The sequence below is a fragment of the Ranitomeya variabilis genome, chromosome 1, assembly GCF_051348905.1.
Source record: "Ranitomeya variabilis isolate aRanVar5 chromosome 1, aRanVar5.hap1, whole genome shotgun sequence".
NCBI lineage: Eukaryota > Metazoa > Chordata > Amphibia > Anura > Dendrobatidae > Ranitomeya > Ranitomeya variabilis.
In genome coordinates this window covers 461,546,074-461,570,326 of record NC_135232.1, presented here as the reverse complement: position 1 = coordinate 461,570,326, position 24,253 = coordinate 461,546,074, and the positions used below count along the sequence as shown (strand labels likewise).

Here is a 24,253-nt window from a genome sequence, read left to right as displayed (position 1 = left end):
TAGACGGTTCGGGGGTTCTTGAATTTCCAGTGTGGATTTTGATAGGGTTTTTGTTGACCATATAAGTTACCTTTCTTTATTCTGCTATCAGTAAGCGGGCCTCTCTGTGCTAAACCTGGTTCATTTCTGTGTTTGTCATTTCCTCTTACCTCACCGTCATTATTTGTGGGGGGCTTCTATCCAGCTTTGGGGTCCCCTTCTCTGGAGGCAAGAAAGGTCTTTGTTTTCCTCTACTAGGGGTAGCTAGATTCTCCGGCTGGCGCGTGTCATCTAGAATCAACGTAGGAATGATCCCCGGCTACTTCTAGTGTTGGCGTTAGGAGTAGATATATGGTCAACCCAGTTACCACTGCCCTATGAGCTGGATTTTTGTATTCTGCAGACTTCCACGTTCCTCTGAGACCCTCGCCATTGGGGTCATAACACTCCTCCCTGCAAGCTCCAGATCCAAAATGGCCACGGGGCTGCATCCGGGTCCTGCAGGGTGGTGGCTTCACAGCACCTGCTCAGAGCAGGCGCCGGGAAGCCTCCAGCAGTGCACGTCAGATCGCTGATCTGGCACAGTGCACAGCAAAGAGTCAGATCAGCGATCTGTCACTTTACTGTGATGCCTCCCCCCCCCCTGGGGCAAAGTAAAAAAAAAAATTTTTTACATGTGTAAAAAAAAAAAAAATCCTAAATAAATAATAATAAAAAAATATTGTTCCAATAAATACATTCCTTTATCTAAATATGAAAAAAAAACAATAAAATTACACATATTTAGAATCGCCGCGTTCGTAACAACCCGACCTATAAAACTGTCCCACTAGTTAACCCCTTCAGTGAACACCGTAAAAAAAAAAAAACCCGAGGCAAAAAACAATGCTTTATTATCATACCGCCGAACAAAAAGTGGAATAGCACGCGATCAAAAAGACGGAAATAAATAACCATGGTACCACTGAAAACTACATCTTGTCCCACAAAAAATCAAGCCACCATACAGCATCATCAGCAAAAAATAAAAAAGTTATAGTTCTCAGAATAAAGCGATGCAAAAATAATAATTTTTTCTATAAAATAGTTTTTATCGCATAAAAGCGCCAAAACATAAAAGAATGATATAAATGAGGTATCGCTGTAATCGTACTGACCCGAAGAATAAAACTGTATTATCAATTTTACCAAACGCAGAACGGTATAAACGCCCCCCCAAAAGAAATTCATGAATAGCTGTTTTTTTGTCATTCTGCCTCACAAAAATCGGAATAAAAAGCGATAAAAAAAGTCACGTGCCCGAAAATGTTACCAATAAAAACGTCAACTCGTCCTGCAAAAAACAAGACCTCACATGACTCTGTGGACCAAAATATGGAAAAATTATAGCTCTCAAAATGTGGTAATGCAAAAAACATTTTTTGCAATAAAAAGTGTCTTTTAGTGTGTGACGGCTGCCAATCAAAAATCCGCTAGAAAACCCGCTATATATATATATAGTAAATCAAACCCCCCTTCATCACCCCCTTAGTTAGGGAAAAATTAAAAAATGTAAAAAAAATATTTATTTCCATTTTCCCATTAGGGTTAGGGCTAGGGTTAGGGTTAGGGCTAGGGTTAGTGTTAGGGTTAGGGCTAGGGTTAGGGTTAGGGCTAGGGCTAGGGTTAGGGCTACAGTTAGGGTTGGGGCTAAAGTTAGGGTTAGGGTTGGGGCTAAAGTTAGGGTTGGGGCTAAAGTTAGGGTTAGGGTTTGGATTACATTTACAGTTGGGAATAGGGTTGGGATTAGGGTTAGGGGTGTGTCAGGGTTAGGGGTGTGGTTAGGGTTACTGTTGAGATTAGGGTTAGGGGTGTGTTTGGATTAGAGTTTCAGCTATAATTGGGGGGTTTCCACTGTTTAGGCACATCAGGGGCTCTCCAAGCATGACATGGCATCCGATCTCAATTCCAGCCAATTCTGCGTTGAAAAAGTAAAACAGTGTTCCTTCCCTTCCGAGCTCTCCCGTGCGCCCAAATAGGGGTTTACCCCAACATATGGGGTATCAGCGTACTCAAAACACATTAGACAACAACTTATGGGGTCCCATTTCTCCTGTTACCCATGGGAAAATACAAAACTGGGGGCTAAAAAATATTTTTTGTGGAAAAAAAAAGATTTTTTATTTTCACTGCTCTGCGTTATAAACTGTAGAGAAACACTTGGGGGTTCAAAGTTCTCACAACACATCTAGATAAGTTCCTTGGCGTGTCTAGTTTCCAATATGGGGTCACTTGTGGGGGGTTTCTACGGTTTAGGTACATTAGGGGCTCTGCAAACGCAACATGATGCCTGCAGTCCATTCCATCTAAGTCTGTATTCCAAATGGCACTCCTTCCCTTCCGGGCTCTGCCATGCGCCCAAACGGTGGTTCCCCCCACATATCAGGTATCAGCGTACTCAGGACAAATTGGACAACAACTTTTGGGGTCCAATTTCTCCTGTTACCATTGGGAAAATACAAAACTGGGGGCTAAAAAATCATTTTTGTGAAAAAATATGATTTTTTTATTTTTACGGCTCTGCATTATAAATTTCTGTGAAGCACTTGGTGGGTAAAAGTGCTCACCACACATCTAGATAAGTTCATTACAGGGCCTACTTTCCAAAATGGTGTCATCTGTGGGGGCTTCAATATTTAGGCACATCAGAGGCTCTCCAAACGCAACATGGAGTCCCATTTCAATTCCTGTCAATTTTGCATTGAAAAGTCAAACGGCGCTCTTTCCCTTCTGAGCTTTGCTATGCGCCCAAACAGTGGTTTACCCCACATATGGGGTATCGGCATACTCAGAAAAAATTGTACAACAACTTTTGGGGTCCATTTTCTCCTGTTACCCTTGGTAAAATAAATCAAATTGGAGCTGAAGTAAATTTTGTGTGAAAAAAAGTTAAATGTTCATTTTTATTTAAACATTCCAAAAAATCCTGTGAAACGCCTGAAGGGTTAATTAACTTCTTGAATATGGTTTTGAGCACCTTGAGGGGTGCCGTTTTTAGAATGGTGTCACACTTGGTTATTTTCTATTATATAGACCCCTCAAAATGCTTCAAATTAGATGTGGTCCCTAAAAAAAATGGTGTTGTAAAAATGAGAAATTGCTGGTCAACTTTTAACCCTTATAAATCCCTAACAAAAAAAAATTGGGTTCCAAAATTGTGCTGATGTAAAGTAGATATGTGGGAAATGTTACTTATTAAGTATTTTTTGTGACATATCTCTGTGATTTAAGGGCATAAAAATTCAAAGTTGGAAAATTGTGAAATTTTCAAAATTTTCGCCAAATTTCCATTTTTTTCACAATTAAACGCAAGTCTTAGCAAATAAATTTTACCACTATCATAAAGTACTATATGTCTCGAGAAAACTTTGTCAGAATCATCAGGACCCATTGAAGCGTTCCAGAGTTATAACCTCATAAATGGACAGTGGTCAGAATTGTAAAAATTGGCCCGGTCATTAACGTACAAACCACCCTTGGGGCTTAAGGGGTAAAGGGAAAGTTCACACAGGGCATTTTTGCTTTTTTTTTCTGAAGCAAAACCTGATCTTCGCAGGAAAGAAGCTGCGTCAAAAACGCAGGTTTAGGTGCATTTTTGGTGTCTTTTTTGTTGCATATTTGGTGCGTGTTTTTTTTCTCTTTGTCCATGCTAATGTCCTTGAATTTTCAGCAGCAAAAATGCAGCAAATAATAATACCTGCATTTTTGCTGCTTTTTTTCAACACTCATTCAAGTCAATGGGTGAAAAAACGCAGCAAAAACGGTGAAAGAAGTGACATGCTCTATGTCCAAAAAACGCAGCAAAGCACAAAATACTGATCACACAAAAAACTAATGAGTGTGCATGAGATTTCTGAAATCTCATAGGCTTTGCTGGTATTGTAAAAAGCAGCTGAAAATTAGCATAAAAAATGCAGCAAAAGCGCCCTGTGTGAACTTACCCTAATAGCGGGCAGTGTTAGCCGCAGGCAGACATAACGCATGTAAAGCCGATGCGGCTGCATTGATCCCCCAGAGGTGGGCCCCTGCATGGTGGCTAACACTGAGGGCAATTGGCAGGCATGGAGCGATTCCTTCAGCTTGGCAGTGGAGCAGAGCTGCAGTGATCCGATCCCATCCTGCTTCTCGCCCGGCACTTCCTGTGTGATACAGCAGCGCAGTTGGATGATGTCATCATTCAGCATGCTGCAGTTTCAGAGAGAAAGCTGCTGGCAAGCAAGATGCTGCCAGGATGTGCAGCGGCTGCAGAGAATGTGTGGAAGGTGAGTGGTGCTGTGTGTCTGTCTGTGCGTATGTGGTGCGGTAGAGTGGTGTGTGTGTTTGTGAGTGAGTGGTGCGATGTGTGTGTGTATTGGAGAGAGCAGTGATGGAGTGGTGTGGGAGAAGGCAATGTTGGTGGTGGTGGAAAGGACGATGGGTGTGGTGGGGGAGGAGGCAATGATGGAGGTGGTAGAATGGGCAATGATGGGTGGTGGGGGAGAAGGAAATGATGGCTGTGGTGGAAAGGACAATGATGGTGGTGGGGGAGGCAATGATAGAGGTGTTGGAATGGGCAATGATGTGGGTGGTGGGGGAGAAGGCAATGATTGAGGAGATGGAGAGGGCAATAAAGAGAGTGTTGAGGAAGAAAGCAATGATAGAGGTGGTGGAAAGGGCAATGGTGGGGGTGCTGGGGGAGAAGGCAATGATGGGGTGGTTGAGTAGAAGGCAATGATGATTGTGGTGGAAAAGACAATGATGGTGGTGGTAGGGGAAGAGGCAATGATAGAGGTGGTGGAATGGGCAATGATGGGGTGGTGGGGGAGAAAGCAATGATGTAGGTGGTGGAAAGGGCAATGATAGGGGTGGTGGGTGAGAAGGCAATGATGGAGTTGGTGATGTGGACAATGATGGAGGTGGAGGGGGGCTGCATGTTACCCTATTAGGGGGCTGCATTATACTATATAAGGGGGCTGCATTATACCCTATAAGGGGGCTGTATTATACCCTATGAGGGGGTTGCATTATACTATATGAGGGGGCTGCATTATTCTTTATGAAGGGGCTGCATTATATTCTGTGTGGGGCTGCATTTTTCTCTCAGGGGGCTATATTATATTCTGGGGGTTCTACATTATACTATATGAGGGGGCTACAGTATATTCTATGAGGGGCTACATTATACCTTATGAGGGTGTTGCTTTATATTTTGTGGGGGGCTGCATTATACCCTATGAGGGGGGCTGCATTATATTCTATGAGGGAGGCTGCATTATTATTCTATGAGGGGGCTACTTTATATTCTATGAGGGGGCTACTTTATATTCTATGAGGGGGCTACTTTATATTCTATGAGGGGCCTACCCCAACCCCTGCTACATAATTAAGATGTGTACTACCTTATATTATACCCTGATATTAGCTATTTTATCACACAATTTTGTGGTCTTGTATTTATTTCTATGTAGCTACATAGTGGGCCCCAAGAATGATTTTCACTGGTGGGCCCAAGGTGCCCTAGTCGGACGCTGGAAGAAGCAACATTTGGTATTTCAAATGTAAATTTGTCTGCAATTGATTGCAGACACCATGTCTTATATACAGAGCCCCTGAGGTACCAAAACATTATAAAACTCCACAAGTGACCATTTTGGAAAACAAGACCCATCAAGGAATTCATTTAGTTGGGTGTTGAGCTTCTTAAACCTGTAGGTGTTTCACAGAACTTTTAAAACTTTTAGCTAAATTTTTTTTTTGTTAAAATGTTGTTTTAGCCCCAAATTTGTAATTTTCACAATGGATAATAGAAAAAGAGGGACCCCATAATTTGTTAGGCAATTTCTCCTGAACGCAATTATAGTCCATATGTGGTTAAAAATTGCTGTTTTTTCCACTAAAATTCTGTTTTGTGCCCCCATACAATGTAGAGCCCCCATACATTGTGCCCAGCTTGTGCTTCTGGTGATAAATACTCAATAAATTGTTAGTTGGGCACTGCCTGCTAGAATAATGCCAAACATGTGTCCGCTTACTGCGGTTTAAACACAGCAGGGCACAGAAGGAGGAAGCATTTGGATATGGGAAAGCAGATTTCACTGGATTTTATCTGACGGAGTGCTGGTGATGTCACTATTCTAGAGACTTTGTTCTACTAGTATCGTGGGAACTCCCTATACTTCCAGTGACAGATGAGGCACCTAAATGGGGGCTGGTTTTCTGAAGGATTAATAAGGATTTTTATTGTTAACATTTTGGAGTACATAATATTTTTCGATCGCTGCCAGTATAAGGCTGGGATCACATTCTTCTTCAACACCCCCTGAGGAAGGTAGTCGCCGAAACGCGCGTCGGGGTGGACGGGATTGGTGTGCACATATACTGTGACCCCCTACTGTGGTATGTATTTAAACGATACGTGTAAGCATAGTCACATGTACCTATGACAGGCGTTTTTACATTTCAATTGATATACATGATGCAGTCGTATGTTTAATATGTACTTTGTAGTCGCCGTCTAGGATTATTTATGTGCACCCTATCCGGTCCCTGTATGATGTGTGTGCGGGTTTTGTAGAGGGGATTTGTTTGCCTGCCATGCTGCATACCTGTGTTTTATCTATATTTATGAATAAAGTCTTTGTATGTTTGAATTAATTGGGACTTCTAGACTGCTTTTTTGGTGCTTTAAGTATATTTATTTTCCCAAATAAGCCATATTAGGGCTTGTTTTCGTGGGACAATTTGGTGTCTATATTTATACCGTGTTTTTTTACATATGACTTTTTGATAGCATTTTATTCAATTTTTTGTGGGTCAATGTTATGAAAAAGTTACATTTTTATTGTGTTTTTTATCATTTTTATTTTCGATATTCACTGTATGTGAAGTATGTGAGTAAATAACGTGCCAGTTTTATAGATCAGGTTGTTCTGGACATAGCAATACCACTTATACGTACTTTTGTTTTGTTTTATCACTGTGTTTTTAGCAGTGAAACAGATTTTTGTGCTTTTTTTTTTTACACATTTTATGCTACTTTTTTACGAAGTCGCACTGGGACTTGTATATTTTTTACTTATCACCTGTAGGAATTTTGGCTGCTGTTTGGTGCTATTCTCCTATTTCCAATTGCCATTTTAAAACAGGTATGAGAGAATAAGGCTCCTTAACGGCCACAGGTTTTATGCCTATGGACGGTTGTTAGGTTGTTAGGGGGTTAAATTGAGACTTCCCACTACAATTAATTAGATTGTTGGTTGATCCTGCTCAAATCAGTGGGTTCAGCTGACTTTCATCCTATACAGATTCGTTGGTTCGGGGGGGCAAAACTTCTGAGTGGGCTCCTAACCATGTAACCCAAATTACAACTATGGTGGATAACCCTAATAGTGGATGTAGGAGAGCCTCAGTAGATGACTGCGCTGTTACTAAAAAATCTCTATACAAAGACCAGCACTGATATTACTGTCATATGGTGACCATATAGTGGTAGATACCAGTGCTGCAGAACATGTAAGGGATTACAGCACAGTTACAGATGGTGACCTACAGCTGACATTCTTTCTTATGGAATCATTCCCTTTTCCCATCTATTCCCTCTGGCCCAGACCAACATGACAACTTCTTCCAGCCAGGACTCAGCTACAGAGATTACAACAACGACACATATGACATCTCACATTTCAGGCACCGTCTCTATCTATCCCCAACCTACACAAACTCCTTAGCCTACTGCTATCCCAATGCTGAGCCGCTGCTGCCATATGTGTCCCTATTACAGCACCTACCATGTGGTACTGTGTGCCTTCTAATATTCCTCCTGCTGTAGCCCTAGATTCACCTTTCATTGCACTTGTAAAGCATGGTGTCATCAAAAGTGCACCACAGACACTGAGATATTCCTACACTGAATTCTTCCACAGTATCATCCACACGCACAGTATGATGACCGTACTGTACCCCATCCCTCAACTGCCTCGGAAAAGTATGGTGACCCCCAACACATTATGATCCCCCAACTGTGACCCGCACACAGCCCTCCATGCTGTATAATGGGCCTACAAACAATATAATAACCTCACACTTCTCCACACTGTATAATAGCCCCCACGCATCCCTCCACTCAGTATGATGAACCCCACCCAAACCTTCACATGCTATATTTGCTTGCATACAGATAAAGGCTCCAACATAAGCCTTCCAATAATATAATAGTCCCACATAGTCCTCCATACGTCATAATGCACCCCATAGTCCATACATTATAATGCACCCCATAGCCCATGCAGCATAATGCACTCCATAGCTTGTACATCATAATTCACCCCATAGTCCATACAGCATAAGGCATCCAATAGCCTGTACAGTATAAAGCGCTCAAAGCCCATACATTATTATGCACCCCATGGCCCTTACAGTATAATGCACCCCTTGGCTCATACAGTATAATGCACCCTATGGCACATACAGTATAATGCACTCCATAGTTTATACAGTATAATGCGGTATCATGCATATAGTATGATGCATCCCCCCATGGTCCACACAGTATAATGCACCTAATAGTCCATACAGAATAATGCACCTGATGGGTCTTACAGTATAATGCACCCCATGAACCATACAGTATAATGTACTCCCTAGCCCATACAGTATAATGCACCCCATAGCCCATACAGTATAATGCACCCTATGGCCCATGGCCTTTACAGAAAAATGCATCCCATAATCCGTACAGTATAATGCATCCCGTAGTACATACAGTATAATGCACCCCATAGCTCATACAGTATAATGCAGCACATAGTCCACAAAGTATAATGCAGCCCATAGTAAATACAGTATAATGCACCCCATAGCTCATACAATATAATGCACCCCATAGCCCATACAGTATGATGCACCCTCTAGCCAATACAGTATAATGCACCCCATGGCCCGTACAGTATAGTGCATCCCCCTTGCTCCTCACAGCAAAGTGCATCCCCCATGGTCCTTACAGTATAGTGCATCCCCACATGGTCCATACAGTATAGTGCATCCCCTTATGGCCCATACAGTATATTGTAGCCAATACAGTATAATGCACCCCATGTCCCATACAGTATAAGGAAGCCCATACAGTATAATGCACCCCAAGCCCATACAGCATAATGCACCCCATGGCCCATACAGTATAATGCACTCCATAGTCCATATAGTATAATGCACCACAGAGTACATACAGTGTAATGCACCCCATGGCCCATACAGTATAATGCACCTCATTATGCATATAGTATAATGCACCCAATGACCAATATAGTATAATACATCCCCCGATGGTCTGCACAGTATAATGCACCCAATAGTACATACAGTATAATGCACTCGATGGTTCATACAATATAATGCACCCATGGCCCATACAGTATAATGTACTCCCTAGCCCATACAGTATAATGTACCTCTTGGCCCATACAGTATAATGCATCCCATAGTCCATACAGTATAATGCATCCCACAGTTCATATAATATAATGAACCCCATAGCTCATACAGAATAATGCACTATATAGTCCATATAGTATAATGCACCACATAGTACATACAGTGTAATGTACACCATGGCCCATACAGTATAATGCACGTCAAGACCCGTACAGTATAATGCACCCAATGACCAATACAGTATAATGCATCCCCCGATGGTCCACACAGTATAATGCACCCAATAGTCCATACAGTATAATGCACTCAATGGTACATACAATATAATGCACCCCATGGCCCATACAGTATAATGCATCCCACAGTTCATACAATATAATACACTCCATTTCTCATACAGTATAATTCACTACACAGTCCATAAAGTATAATGCAGCCCACAGTCAATATAGTATAATGTACCCCCATAGCTTATACAATATAATGTGCCCCATAGTCCATACAGTATAATGCACCCCCTAGCCAATACAGTATAATGCACCCAAGGCCCATACAGTATAGTGCATCCCCCATGGTCCATACAGTGCAATGCACCCCCCATGGTCCATACAGTATAATGCATCCCCTCCATGGTCCATACAGTATAGTGCATCACCCTCATGGTCCTCACAGTATTATGCATCCCCCCATGGTCCTCACAGTATATTGCATCCCCCCATTGTCCATGCAGTATAATGCATCCTCCCATGGTCCATACAGTACTGTATAATGCATCCCCCCATTGTCCTCACAGTATAATGCATTCCCCCATGATCCTCACAGTATATTGCATCCCCCATGTTCCATACAGTATAATGCATCCCACCATGGTCCATACAGTATAATGCATACCCCTATAGTCCATACAGTAAAACGCATCCCCCTTGGTCCATACAGTAGAATCCATCCCCCCATGGTCCTCAATACAGTTTTATGACCACCACAATGTTCTTAAAAAAATAAATACACTACTCACCACTCTTTCTTGTGCCTCAGCTGCTTCGGTCTCTGCAGCTTGTCTTCAGAAGCATTGCACAGCTCAGCACGTTAGGACTCCATGCAGTGACATCGTTGCTCTGAAAAGTCAGACGCTGAGGAAGAATTATGTGGGAGGAAGCAACAGCTGACTCTTCCTCCTCCATCATTGCTTTCAACTGTATCGACAGGTGGCAATACAGCTGAACTTGCAAGGGGACCCAGTGCGAAACCTCCCCCCAGCTCACGGGCCCCATAGTGGCTGTGCAGCATTGCAGGGAGATCATTTCCCCTGTGCTGCCTCAGAGTTTAACTGTGCACACTGATACAGTTAAATGTAGCGTAGCTCCAGGTGGGAACCTCAAAGTGCGGTGCGTGGGGTGGTTGCACCCTCTGCACCCCCCACTGATCCTATGTGTGTTGGGGCTTTTAGGCTGCAGTTAGACTAATAGCATTCTTTACGGCTATTATTTGTTAGAGTTAGAAAAATGTATAAATTAATTTATTCATTAACATTTTAGACTATAGTTTGGACATTCACATATTGCTTCAAACAAGTTAGGTATTTATAGGGTTCTTTAAAAATTGTCAAGAAGCAGGAGTTCAAAGAACAAGGTTTAGCAATGGACCATCTTTAATAGTACAGAGGTGCACATGCTCAGTCTCCATTTCATTCATTGTCTAGGGTGCTGTTGTTCTTGGCAGCACAGGTTTCCTTTACACTTGACGATGCACTGCCGAGAACTAAAAGATGACATTTTCTCTTATAAGTTTATATAAAAGAAAGTCAGTGAATATTAAACCACTTCTATTATGCCGAAGGTCAAAAATGCACTTACTGCTTGGTTCTGCAGCATATTACAACAATGACTTAATGATGACACATTCTTTTCTAATTGACATTGTTTATTTTTTTTTACCTCTGAAGCCAGCGGGACAACGGCATTCAAATTTTCCAACCCCATCATTACAAATTCCATTGTTTCTGCATGGCATGGACTTGCAGTCATCAATGTTAATTTCACACTTGGTACCTGAAAGCAGATCAGTAAATTATAGATGCGGACGCAGATTATACTGCTATACGAGGGTGCATGCTTACACATTTCCAAATAAATGTTGTGAACAAATGTTGCATTCTGGCTAAACAGAACCTTCATTTGGCAGCTAGCGGACAATACCCATTTGGAAGTTAACAATAAATGCTACACAAATTATTTATCCTTGGCCGATTTTATGTTCAACAATTGTTAATCATTTATTTTAATGACAATAATTGTAAGGAATGGTAGGGGAAGTGGAGTGAAGAAAGTATTATTTTATTATAAGGATGTGATAAATCTGCCAAATATCATCTCTGGAGGCAGATTACTTTTGGTGACATCACTAAAATGTCTTCCTACCATCTGTTCCTCACATAACAATGTATTTAAAAGAGTAATGTTCATTTTAACGACAATCATCACGACAACTTCTTAAAAGAGTTCTAAATATGGAATCATTCAAGAGATCGCCTTACTCTGGGGCCAGATTCTATGTAATTGTGGTGCCATTGTGGAGATCCTATGAAGCTGAAAGGTCAAATGCTATTTACAGCCTGCATCTTGTCTTAATAGCACTTCATTAATTGGCTAGTACATGTGGCTTTATGGAGAGAGGAGAAGCCCACATAGCAACAGCCACAATGAGACATATATCTGGCCCTGTTTCACGCCACCCTCACCCATCTTTCCATTCATATTTAGAAGGACAAGGCCATTCAGTATTCTTAGCTAGTCTCAAGGGTACTTATTAACGCAGAGAAACATAATCTGCTCCCTGTTTCTAGAAAACACAGCTAAAGGCCCCGTCTCACATAGCGAGATCGCTAGCGAGATCGCTGCTGAGTCACAAGTTTTGTGACGCAACAGCGACCTCCATAGCGATCTCGCTATGTGTGACACGTACCAGCGATCAGGCCCCTGCTGCGAGATCGCTGGTCGTGTCGGAATGGCCTGGACCTTTTTTTGGTCGTTGAGGCCCCGCTGACATCGCTGAATCGGTGTGTGTGACACCGATCCAGCGATGTCTTCACTGGTAACCAGGGTAAACATCGGGTTACTAAGCGCAGGGCCGCGCTTAGTAACCCGATGTTTACCCTGGTTACCAAAAAAAACAAACAGTACATACTCGCCTTTCGGTGTCCAGGTCCCTTGCCGTCTGCTTCCTGCTCTCACTGACTCCCGGCCGTACAGTGAGAAGTGAGAGCACAGCAGTGACGTCACCGCTGCACTCTGCTCTCACTGTACGGCGGCTCAGTCAGAGCAGGAAGCAGACGGCAAGGGACCTGGACACCGAAAGGCGAGTATGTACTGTTTGTTTTTTTTGGTAACCAGGGTAAACATCGGGTTACTAAGCGCGGCCCTGCGCTTAGTAACCCGATGTTTACCCTGGTTACCCGGGTGCTGCAGGGGGACTTCGGCATCGTTGAAGACAGTTTCAACGATGCCGAAGTCGTTCCCCTGATCGTTGGTCGCTGGGGAGAGCGGTCTGTGTGACAGCTCCCCAGCGACCACACAGCGACTTACCAACGATCACGGCCAGGTCGTATCGCTGGTCGTGATCGTTGGTAAATCGCTTAGTGAGACGGGGCCTTAAACGTATGAGGATTTGCTATAAATGTCTGTTAGAGTGTTCTGCACCCTCGGCCATTTATTAGCCATAAATGAAAAGATCAACAGAAAGTGACTCCTGTGTTCTTTCTACAAGACTAATGGCACACTTACAGGTGCTTCTCACAAAATTAGAATATCATCAAAAAGTTCATTTGTTTCAGTTCTCCAATACAAAAAGTGAAACTCATATACAGTATTCGGCCCCCTGGAACTTTTCTACCTTTTCCCACATATCATGCTTCAAACATAAAGATACCAAATGTAATTTTTTGGTGAAGAATCAACAACAAGTGGAACACAATTGTGAAGTTGAACATAATTTATTGGTTATTTAAAATTTTTGTGGAAATTCAAAAACTGAAAAGTGGGGCGTGCAATATTATTCGGCCCCTATACTTTCAGTGCAGCAAACTCAGTCAAGAAGTTCATTGTGGATCTCTGAATGATCCAATGTTGTCCTAAATGCCTTATGATGATAAATATAATCCACCTGTGTGTAATCAAGTCTCCGTATAAATGCACCTGCTCTGTGATAGTCTCAGGGTTCTGTTTGAAGCACCGAGAGCATCATGAAGACCATAGAACACAACAGGCAGGTCCGTGATACTGTTGTGGAGAAGTTTAAAGCTGGATTTGGATGCAAAATGATTTCCAAAACTTTAAACATCCCAAGAATCACTGTGCAAGCGATCATATTGAAATGGAAGGAGTATCATACCACTGCAAATCTACCAAGACCCGGCCGTCCCACTAAACTTTCATCTCAAACAAGGAGAAGACTGATCAGAGATGCAGCCAAGAGGCCCATGATCACTCTGGATGAACTGCAGAGATCTACAGCTGAGGTGGGACAGTCTGTCCATAGGACAACAATCAGTCGTACACTGCACAAATCTGGCCTTTATGGAAGAGTGACAAGAAGAAAGCCATTTCCCAAAGATATCCATAAACAGTGTTGTTTAAAGTTTGCAACAAGCCACCTGTGAGACACATCAAACATGTGGAAAAAGGTGCTCTGGTCAGATGAAACCAAAATCGCACTTTTTGGCAACAATGCCAAACGATGTGTTTGGTGTAAAGGCAACAAAGCCCATCACCCTGAACACACCATTCCCACTGTCAAACATGATGGTGGTAGCATCATGGTTTGGGCCTGCTTTTTTCAGCAGGGACAAGGAAGATGGTTAAAATTGATGGGAAGATGGATGGAGCAAAATACAGGACCATTCTTGAAGAAAACCTGTTGGAGTGTGCAAAAGTCCTGAGACTGGGATGGAGATTTCTCTTCTAACAAGACAATGATCCCAAACATAAAGCAAAATCTACAATGGAGTGGCTCACAAATAAATGTATCCAGGTGTTAGAATGGCCAAGTCAAAGTCCAGACCTCAATCCAATTGAGAATCTGTGGAAAGAGCTGAAAACTGCTGTTCACAAATGATCTCCATCAAACCTCACTGAGCTCAAGCTGTTTGCCAAGGAAAAATGGGCAAGAATTTCAATCTCTCGATGTACAAAACTGATAGAGACATACCCCAAGTGACTTGCAGCTATAATCGCAGCAAAAGGTGGCACAACAAAGTATTAAGTTAAAGGGGCCGAATAATATTGCACGACCCACTTTTCAGTTTTTGATTTTCCACAAAAATTTTAAATAACCAATAAATTTTGTTCAACTTCACAATTGTGTTCCACTTGTTTTTGATTCTTCACCCAAAATTTACATTTAGTATATTTATATTTGAAGCATGATATGTGGGAAAAGGTTGAAAAGTTCCAGGGAGCCAAATACTTTCACAAGGCACTGTATTATATAGAGTCATTACAAACAGAGTGATCTATTTCAAGTGTTTATTTCTGTTACTGTTGATGATTATGGCTTACAGCCAATGAAAACCCAAAGTCATTATCTCAGTAAATTAGAATACTTTATAACACCAGCTTGAAAAATGTTTTTAAAATCCAAAAAATTGGCCTACTGAAATGTATGTTCAGTAAATGCACTCATTAATTGGTCAGGGCTACTTTTGCATCAATTATTGCATCAATGCAGAGTGGCATGGAGGCGATCAGCCTGTGGCTCTGCTGAGGTGTTATAGAAGCCCTGGTTGCTTTGATATAGCAGCCTTCAGCTCATCTACATAGTTGAGTCTGGTGTCTTTCATCATCCTCTTGACAATACCCCATAGATTACCTATGGGGTTAAGGTCAGGCAAGTTTGCTGAACAAATCAAGCACAGTGATACTGTTGTTATTTAACCAGGTATTTGTACTTTTGGCAGTGTGGACAGGTGCCAAGACCTGCTGGAGAATGAAATTTCCATCTCCAAAAAGCTTGTTGTCAGAGCAAAGCATGAAGTGCTCTAAAATTTCCTGGTAGACAACTGACCTGACTTTTGTTTTGATAAAACACAGTGGACCTACACCAGCAGATGACATGGCTCCCCAAACCATCACTGATTGTGGAAACTTCACAGTAGACCTCATGCAGCTTGAATTGTGTACCTCTCCACTCTTCCTCCAGAATCTGGGACCTTGATCTCCAAATGAAATGCAAAATTTATTTTCATCTGAAAACAGCATCTTGGTCCACTGAGCAACAGTCCAGTTTTTTTTCTCCTTGGCCCAGGTAAGACGTGTCTGGTGTTGACTATTGCTCATGAGTGGTTGGCACAAGGAATGCAACACTTGTAGCCCATGTCCTTGATATGTCTGTGTTTGATAGCTCTTGAAGCAATGACTCCAGCAGCAGTCCACTCCTTGTGAATCTCCCCCAAATATTTGAATGGCCTTTTCTTAACAATCCTTTCAAGGCTCCAGCTATGCCGGTTGCTTGTGCACCTTTTTCTACCACACTTTTTCCTTCCACTCAACTTTCCATTAATATGCTTGGATACAGCGCTCTTTGAACTGCCAATATCTTTAACAATAAACTTTTGTGGCTTACCCTCCTTGGGGATTGTGTCAATGACATCTGAACATCTGTCAAGTAAGCAGTCTTCCCCATGATTGTGGAGCCTACTGAAAAGGGCCCTTTTTAATTGCTTAGGAAGCCTTTGCAGGTGTTTTTTGTTAGTTATTCCAATTTACTGAGATAATGACTTTTGGGTTTTCATTGGCTGTAAGCCATAATCAACAACATTAACAGAAATAAACACTTGAAATAGATCACTCTGTTTGTAATGACTATAAAATATATGAGTTTCACTTTTTGTATTGAAGAACTGAAATAAATTAACTTTTGATGATATTCTAATTTTGAGAGAAGCACTTGTAAATGATATGATAATCGGCAAAGGAGAATTTGTAAGAATAAGTATTGGCTATATTTACATGCTTGCAAAACTCTCATTCATTGAGTGATGAGATCTTTTAAGCCGGCATTTACATCGTTGTTGTTGACAGTAAATCACCTGTTTTAAATGGGAAGTGTTACCAAAAAGGGCCAGTGCAAACGACCATATTTTTGGTCAAAACATCTGATCGCACTCAGACTATCGTTATTCTATGGGGCTATGCACATGTCCAATTTTTTTCCTCGAACAGTTGAGCAGCATGCTTGATTTGCATCCCATATTAGTATCACTCTCGGCCATACAAGTCAATGAGTCAGTGGAGAAAAATCGGACTGCACTCAGATGACATCTGACATTTCCATGGACTGAACACACCTCAAACCATAATCAATACAACTGATGCCTGGTCAGGTCACATATCAAATATACCACCATTAAAATTCACCAAAGACAAGTAGACAACAACAAATAATCTTAATTAAAATCTAAATGAGAAAAGTAAAAACATGTAAAAAAAAAATGAGGCAGCAAATAGTGAAGCAAAAGGTGGGAACACATGGACATCTTTATGTGTATCTCCGGCAGTTCCACTAAATATATCATATATTGTGTGTGAAGCATATAGTGACATCCAACTGAATAATAAAATGAGCAAAGAGCAATAATAGTAATAAGTATAAATGCCACAGTAGGAATGATCAAATATACAACTAAACAGCAAGGAGAAACTACGTCTTGAAGAAGTACAAAAGACAAGGATATATACCTGTGGAGGTGACAGCCATTCCCACTATGGCATTCATACTTATTACTATTACTAGATGGTGGCCCGATTCTAATGCATCGGGTATTCTAGAATATGTATGTACGTATGTATGTTGTGCTTAGCACGGCCACGTAGTATATAGCACAGCCACATAGTATATAGCACAGCCACATAGTATATAGCACAGCCACATAGTATATAGCACAGCCACATAGAATATAGCAGCCACATAGTATATAGAAGCCACATACTATATAGCACAGCCCACATAACACATACAACCACATAATATATAGCACAGCCACATAGTATATAGCAGCCACATAGTATATAGCAGCCACATATATAGAACAGCCCATGTAACATATAGCACAGCCCACGCAGTATATAAAACAGCCCACGTAATATATAGCACAGCCACCGTAGTATACAACATGCATCGGGTATTCTAGAATATGTATGTATGTATGTACGTCACGCTTAAGTATATAACACAGACAGCCACATAGTATATACCACAGCCGTGTAGTATATAGCACAGCCACATAGCATATAGCACAGCGACGTAGTATATAGCAGCCATGTAGTACATAGCAGCCACATAGTATATAGCACAGCCCATGTAACACAGACAGCCACATAGTATATAGAGCCACATAGTATATAGCACAGCCCACGTAATATATAGCACAGCCCATGCAGTATATAACACAGACCACGTAGTATGTAACACAGGCCACGCAGTATATAACACTGCCCACGTAATATATAGCAGCCAGGCAGTATATAACACAGCCCATGTAATATATAGCACAACCCACATAGTATATAACACAGCCCACGTAGTATATAAAACAGCCCACGCAGTATATAACACAGCCCACATAGTATATAGCAGTGTGGGCACCATATCCCTGTTAAAAAAAAAAAATAGTTATATACTCAACCTGCCGGCCGCGACCAATCAGCGACCCGAGATTTCCGTTACAGACAGACAGACGGACAGACGGAAGTTACAGGCGGAAGAACCCCTTAGCCAATTATATATATAGATTGCTTTTAGCTCATTTTATTATTCATTTTGATGTCACTAACATACCAATAATTGCGGTCTTATTTTTTTTTTATATGTTTTTACATTTCTTATTCATGTTTCAATAAAGATTATTTGTTGTTGTATACTTGGTCTTTGGTCAATTTTATTACTGGTATATTTTCATGTACTGACAGAATGGAGAAGGCAGAAAACTTTTTTCCGTCTTCTCCTCAGCTGAGAAAATCATATCACACTATAATCACAATATGATCAAACACTTATCAGAGTGTGAGTAGCATAATCGGCCAGACAAATCGATGGTGTGATCCTAGCCTTACATGATGTTGTATTGGAACAGAACAGTTGTATTAATGAGCGATCTGTTCCTATCAGTATTCATTTGCCTATGTAAATATGACAGCAAACTAGCACTGATTGACTTGTATGCAGTTGATTGGTGCCCAGTAGTGAGGAGCGAGCATGCTCGTGTGCTAACCGAGTGTCTTCGGTATCCTCGAAAAAATACGTTTGAATCTTTGTGGCTGCATGTCATGCAGTTGTTCAAAAGCCACAAGACATGGAGGGATTGCCTAACAATCAGGCAATCCATGCATGTGTTGCGGCTGTTGAACAGCTACGAGACATGAAGCCGTGGGGACTCAAACATATTTTTCGAGCACACCAAAGACACTTGGTTAGCACACGAGCATGCTCGAATAACGCCTTAACGTTCCTCACTAGTGCTCAGTAAATGTTTATTCCCATCTTCATAGATGGATATTGTCAGGTTAGTGCTTGTAAAAATAACAACTTCTGCAATTTACTGTTTGTTAAAATTTGCTGCTGTTAAGGTACCTTCACACGAAACGACTTTACAACGAGAACGACAATGATCCGTGACGTTGCAGCGTCCTGGATAGCGATATCGTTGTGTTTGACACGCAGCAGCGATCTGGATCCTGCTGTGATATCGCTGGTCGTTGAATAAAGTTCAGAACTTTATTTGGTCGTCAGACTGGCGTGTATCGTCAGGTTTGACACCAAAAGCAACGATACCAGCGATGTTTTACGCTGGTAACCAGGGTAAATATCGGGTTACTAAGCGCAGGGCCGCGCCCAGTAACCCGATGTTTACCCTGGTTACCAGCGTAAAAGTAAAAATAACAAACAGTACATACTCACCTGCGCGTCCCCTGCCGTCCGCTTCCTGCTCTGACTGAGCGCCGGCCCTAAAGTGAAAGTAAAAGCACAGCGGTGACGTCACCGCTCTGCTGTTAGGGCCGGCGCTCACACAGTACAGGAAGCGGACGCCGGGGGACGCGCAGGTGAGCATGTACTGTTTGTTATTTTTACTTTTACGCTGGTAACCAGGGTAAACATCGGGTTACTAAGCGCGGCCCTGCGCTTAGCAACCCGATGTTTACCCTGGTTACCCGGGGACCTCGGCATTGTTGGTCACTGGAGAGCGGTCTGTGTGACAGCTCTCCTGCGACCAAACAGCGACGCTGCAGCGATCGGCATCGTTGTCGCTATCGCTGCAGCGTCGCTTCGTGTGAAGGTACCTTAAGTGCTGTGCATATTCGGTCACTGCTACAAGACAGCTCGTGGCAATGAGCTGCATATCAAATAGAAAAAGTGTTACTATCTCAAGAATGACAAACAATTTTAATAACAGTAAACTGCAAAGGTGGTTGGTTTTACAAGCATTGTCCAACAATATTGGAATAATGGTGATGGGAATATTCCTTGAAGGCCAAAATCACCTTACTGTTTCTGGAACATGCAGAAAATTCTTTAAATATGCAGTGTGGGTAAAATTTTACCCTGTTAGCACATTCATCTATATACAGTGGGGCAAAAAAGTATTTAGTCATTCAGCAATAGTGCAAGTTCCACCACTTAAAAAGATGAGAGGCGTCTGTAATTTACATCATAGGTAGACCTCAACTATGGGAGACAAACTGAGAAATAAAAATCCAGAAAATCACATTGTCTGTTTTTTTATCATCTTTTTAAGTTGTGGAACTTGCACTATTGCTGAATCACTAAATACTTTTTTGCCCCACTGTATATAGGAGGCATCGTGATTAATCGCTAATCCCGCCCCCTACACAGTAGCTCCGCCCCTCCACATCACCACACACAATCCTGCCCCCACCACATTACCACACACAATTTGCACCACATCACCACACACAATCCCACCCCCCACAAAACCCACCCCCCACATCACCACACATAATCCCGCCCCCCACCACATCACCACACATAATCCCGCCCCTTCAACACATCACCACACATAGTCCCGCCTCCCAACACATCACCACACATAAACCCACCCCCACCACATTACCACACATTATCCCGCCCCCCACCCCATCACCACACATAATCCTGCCCCCACCACATCACCACACATAATCCCATCCCCCACCACATTACAACACATAATCCCGCCCCCCACCACATTACCACATAATCCCACCCCCACAACATTACCACACATAATCCCGCCCCCCACATTAGCACACATAATCTCACCCCCCACCACATTACCACACATAATCCCGCCCCCCCACCACATTACCACACATAATCTCACCCCCCCACCACAGTACCACACATAATCCCGCCCCTCACCACATTACCACACATAATCCCGCCCCCCACCACATTACCACACATAATCCCGCCCCACCACACATAATCCCGCCCCCACCACATTACCATACATAATCCCGCCCCCCACCACATTACCACACATAATCCCACCCCCCCACCACATTACCACACATAATCCTGCCCCCCACCACATTACCAAAGATAATCCTGCCCCCACCACATTACCACACATTATCTCGCCCCCCCACCACATTACCACACATAATCCCGCCCCCACCCCATTACCACACATACCCCGCCCCCTCCACCACATTACCACACATAATCCTGCCCCCCACCACATTACCAAAGATAATCCCGCCCCCAGCACATTACCACACATAATCCTGCCCCCCACCACATTACCACACATAATCCCACCCCCCACCCCATTACCACACATAATCCCACCCCCCACCCCATTACCACACATAATCCCACCCCCCACCCCATTACCACACATAATCCCGCCCCCCACCACATAACCACACATAAGACTCACCCCCCACCCCATCCCACCCCCCCACCCCATCACCACACATAACCCTGCCCCCCACCCCATCACCACACATAATCCTGCCCCCCACCACATCTCCATACATAATCCATCCCCCCACCACATTACCACACAAAATCCCGCCCCCACCACATCACCACACAAAATACCGCCCCCTCACCACATTACCACACATAATCCCGCCAACCCACCCCATCATCATACATAATCTTACCCCCCACCCCATCACCACACATAATCCCGCCCCCCACCACATTATCACACATAATCTGGCCCCCACCAAATTACCACACAATCCCGCACCCCACCACATTACCACACATAATCCCGCCCCCCCACCACATCACAACACATAATCCCGCCCCCCCACCACATTACCACACATAATCCCAACCCCACCACATTACCACACATAATCCCACCCCCACCACATCACAACACATAATCCTGCCCCCCACCACATCACTACACATAATCCAGGCCCCCATCACATTACCACACATATTCCCGCCCCCCACAACATTACCACACATAATCCCACCCCCACCACATTACCACACATAATCCTGCCCCCCACCATATCACTACACATAATCCAGGCCCCCATCACATTACCACACATATTCCCGCCCCCCACAACATTACCACACATAATCACGCCCTGCCAAAACATTACCACACATAATCCCGCCCCATCACATTACCACACATAATCCCGCCCCCCCACCACATTACTACACATAATCCCGCCCCCCACATCACCACACATAATCCCGCCCCCCCACCACATTACTACACATAATCCCGCCCCCCACCACATTACCACACATAATCCCGCCCCATCACATTACCACACATAATCCCGCCCCCCCACCCCATCACCACACATAATCCCGCCCCCCACATCACCACACATAATCCCGCCCCCCCACCACATTACTACACATAATCCCGCCCCCCACCACATTACCACACATAATCCCACCCCCCACCACATTACCACACATAATCCTTCCCCCCACCACATTACCACACATAATCCCCCACACCACACTACCACACATAATCCCGCCCCCCACCACATTACCACACATAATCCCACCCCCACCACATCACAACACATAATCCCGCCCCCCACCACATTACCACACATAATCCCGCCCCCCACCACATCACAACACATAATCCTGCCCCTCCACCACATTACCACATACAATCCCACCCCCCACCACATCACCACACATAATCCCACCCCCACCACATCACAACACATAATCCCGCCCCCCACCACATTACCACACATAATCCCGCCCCCCACCACATCACAACACAAAATCCCGCCCCCCCACCACATTACCACACATTCCAGTCCCCCCAAAACATTACCACACATAATCCCACCAACACCACATTACCACACATAATCCTGCCCCCCACCACATCACCACACATAATCCAGGCCCCATCACATTACCACACATATTCCCGCCCCCCACAACATTACCACACATAATCACGCCCCGCCACCACATTACCACACATAATCCTGCCCCATCACATTACCACACATAATACCACCCCTCCATCACATTACTACACATAATCCCGCCCCCCACCACATTACCACACATAATCCCGCCCCATCACATTACCACACATAATCCCGTTCCCCCACCCTATCACCACACATAATCCCGCCCCCCACATCACCACACATAATCCCACCCCCCACCACATTACCACACATAATCCCACCCCCACCACATTACCACATACAATCCCGCCCCCCACCACATCACCACATATAATCCTGCCCCCCACCTCATTAGCACACATAATCTCACCCCCCCACCAGATTACTACACATAATCCTGCCCCCCACCACATCACCACACATAATCCTGCCCCCCACCATATTACCAACATAATCCCGCCCCCCAACACATTACCACACATAATCCCGCCCCCACCACATTACCACACATAATCCTGCCCCCACCACATTACCACAAATAATCCCACCGTCCCACCACATTACCACACATAATCCTTCCCCCCACCATATTACCACACATAATCCCCCACACCACACTACCACACATAATCCCGCCCCCCACTGTTAGGGCTAGCGGAACGCACCAAATAATAAGAAAGATAGAGTAAGGTGCGTTCGCAGCCCGGGGTCCACCGTGCAGAGATGGAACCTGCTGCCAAGTAATGACGGACTATATGGCGGTACAATGTGGATACACACACGGGTTAACTTCACCCTGTGTGAAGGAAGCGAACCCTGTTGCGTCACAGGGCCGCGGTACCGCACCAAGAGCGCAAGCAAGGAGTCTCAGAACTCAATCCCAAGACATAGGATTTGAGTTCATATAGACCTCTTGCGCTCGACACCGCAACTGGAGTGTCAGAGTGAAAGAAATAATAATAAAGATACACGAGAGTGCATGCGGTGCCGCACTGGCGGACGCCACTAACCACCCAGGTTTGCGTCAGGAAAGCGCTGTGAAAGCGCACGGCGCCGCACTGGCAGTCACAGCAGTTAGACGCTGTATTGTGTGTCACGTGCTGATGGCGGGCGCTAAATAGCAATCATCCACCTTACGCGAGCAGTCATACACAAGGGAGGGGATAATTAATGAACGACTTTCACACATCAACACACACACGTTTACACTAGCGCATGGCCGTGCGGTCATGCGAAGCTTATATAGCTGCAGCATGAACAGGACCTTCCAAAAAAGGACCAATGGGAAGCTGCCACAGAAGTTGAGCACCTTCAGGACCTTCCTGGAGGACCAATGGGACCTGCTGCAGTATCTGAGCATGTGACCCTCGATCTCCAATGGGAGATCTTGCCCTGGGCATGCTCGGAAG

At 43.7% G+C, this 24,253-nt stretch overlaps 1 protein-coding gene across 1 annotated transcript in view; it reads right to left on the bottom strand.

Moving 5' to 3' along the window:
• The window catches only part of SVEP1 (sushi, von Willebrand factor type A, EGF and pentraxin domain containing 1), a 476,580-nt gene that overhangs the window by 164,274 nt on the left and 288,053 nt on the right, over positions 1–24,253 (bottom strand). Inside the window, exon 22 of the mRNA XM_077250467.1 lies at positions 11,361–11,474. Coding sequence (XP_077106582.1) covers positions 11,361–11,474 — 114 coding nt within the window. The remainder of the gene's footprint in view (positions 1–11,360; positions 11,475–24,253) is intronic.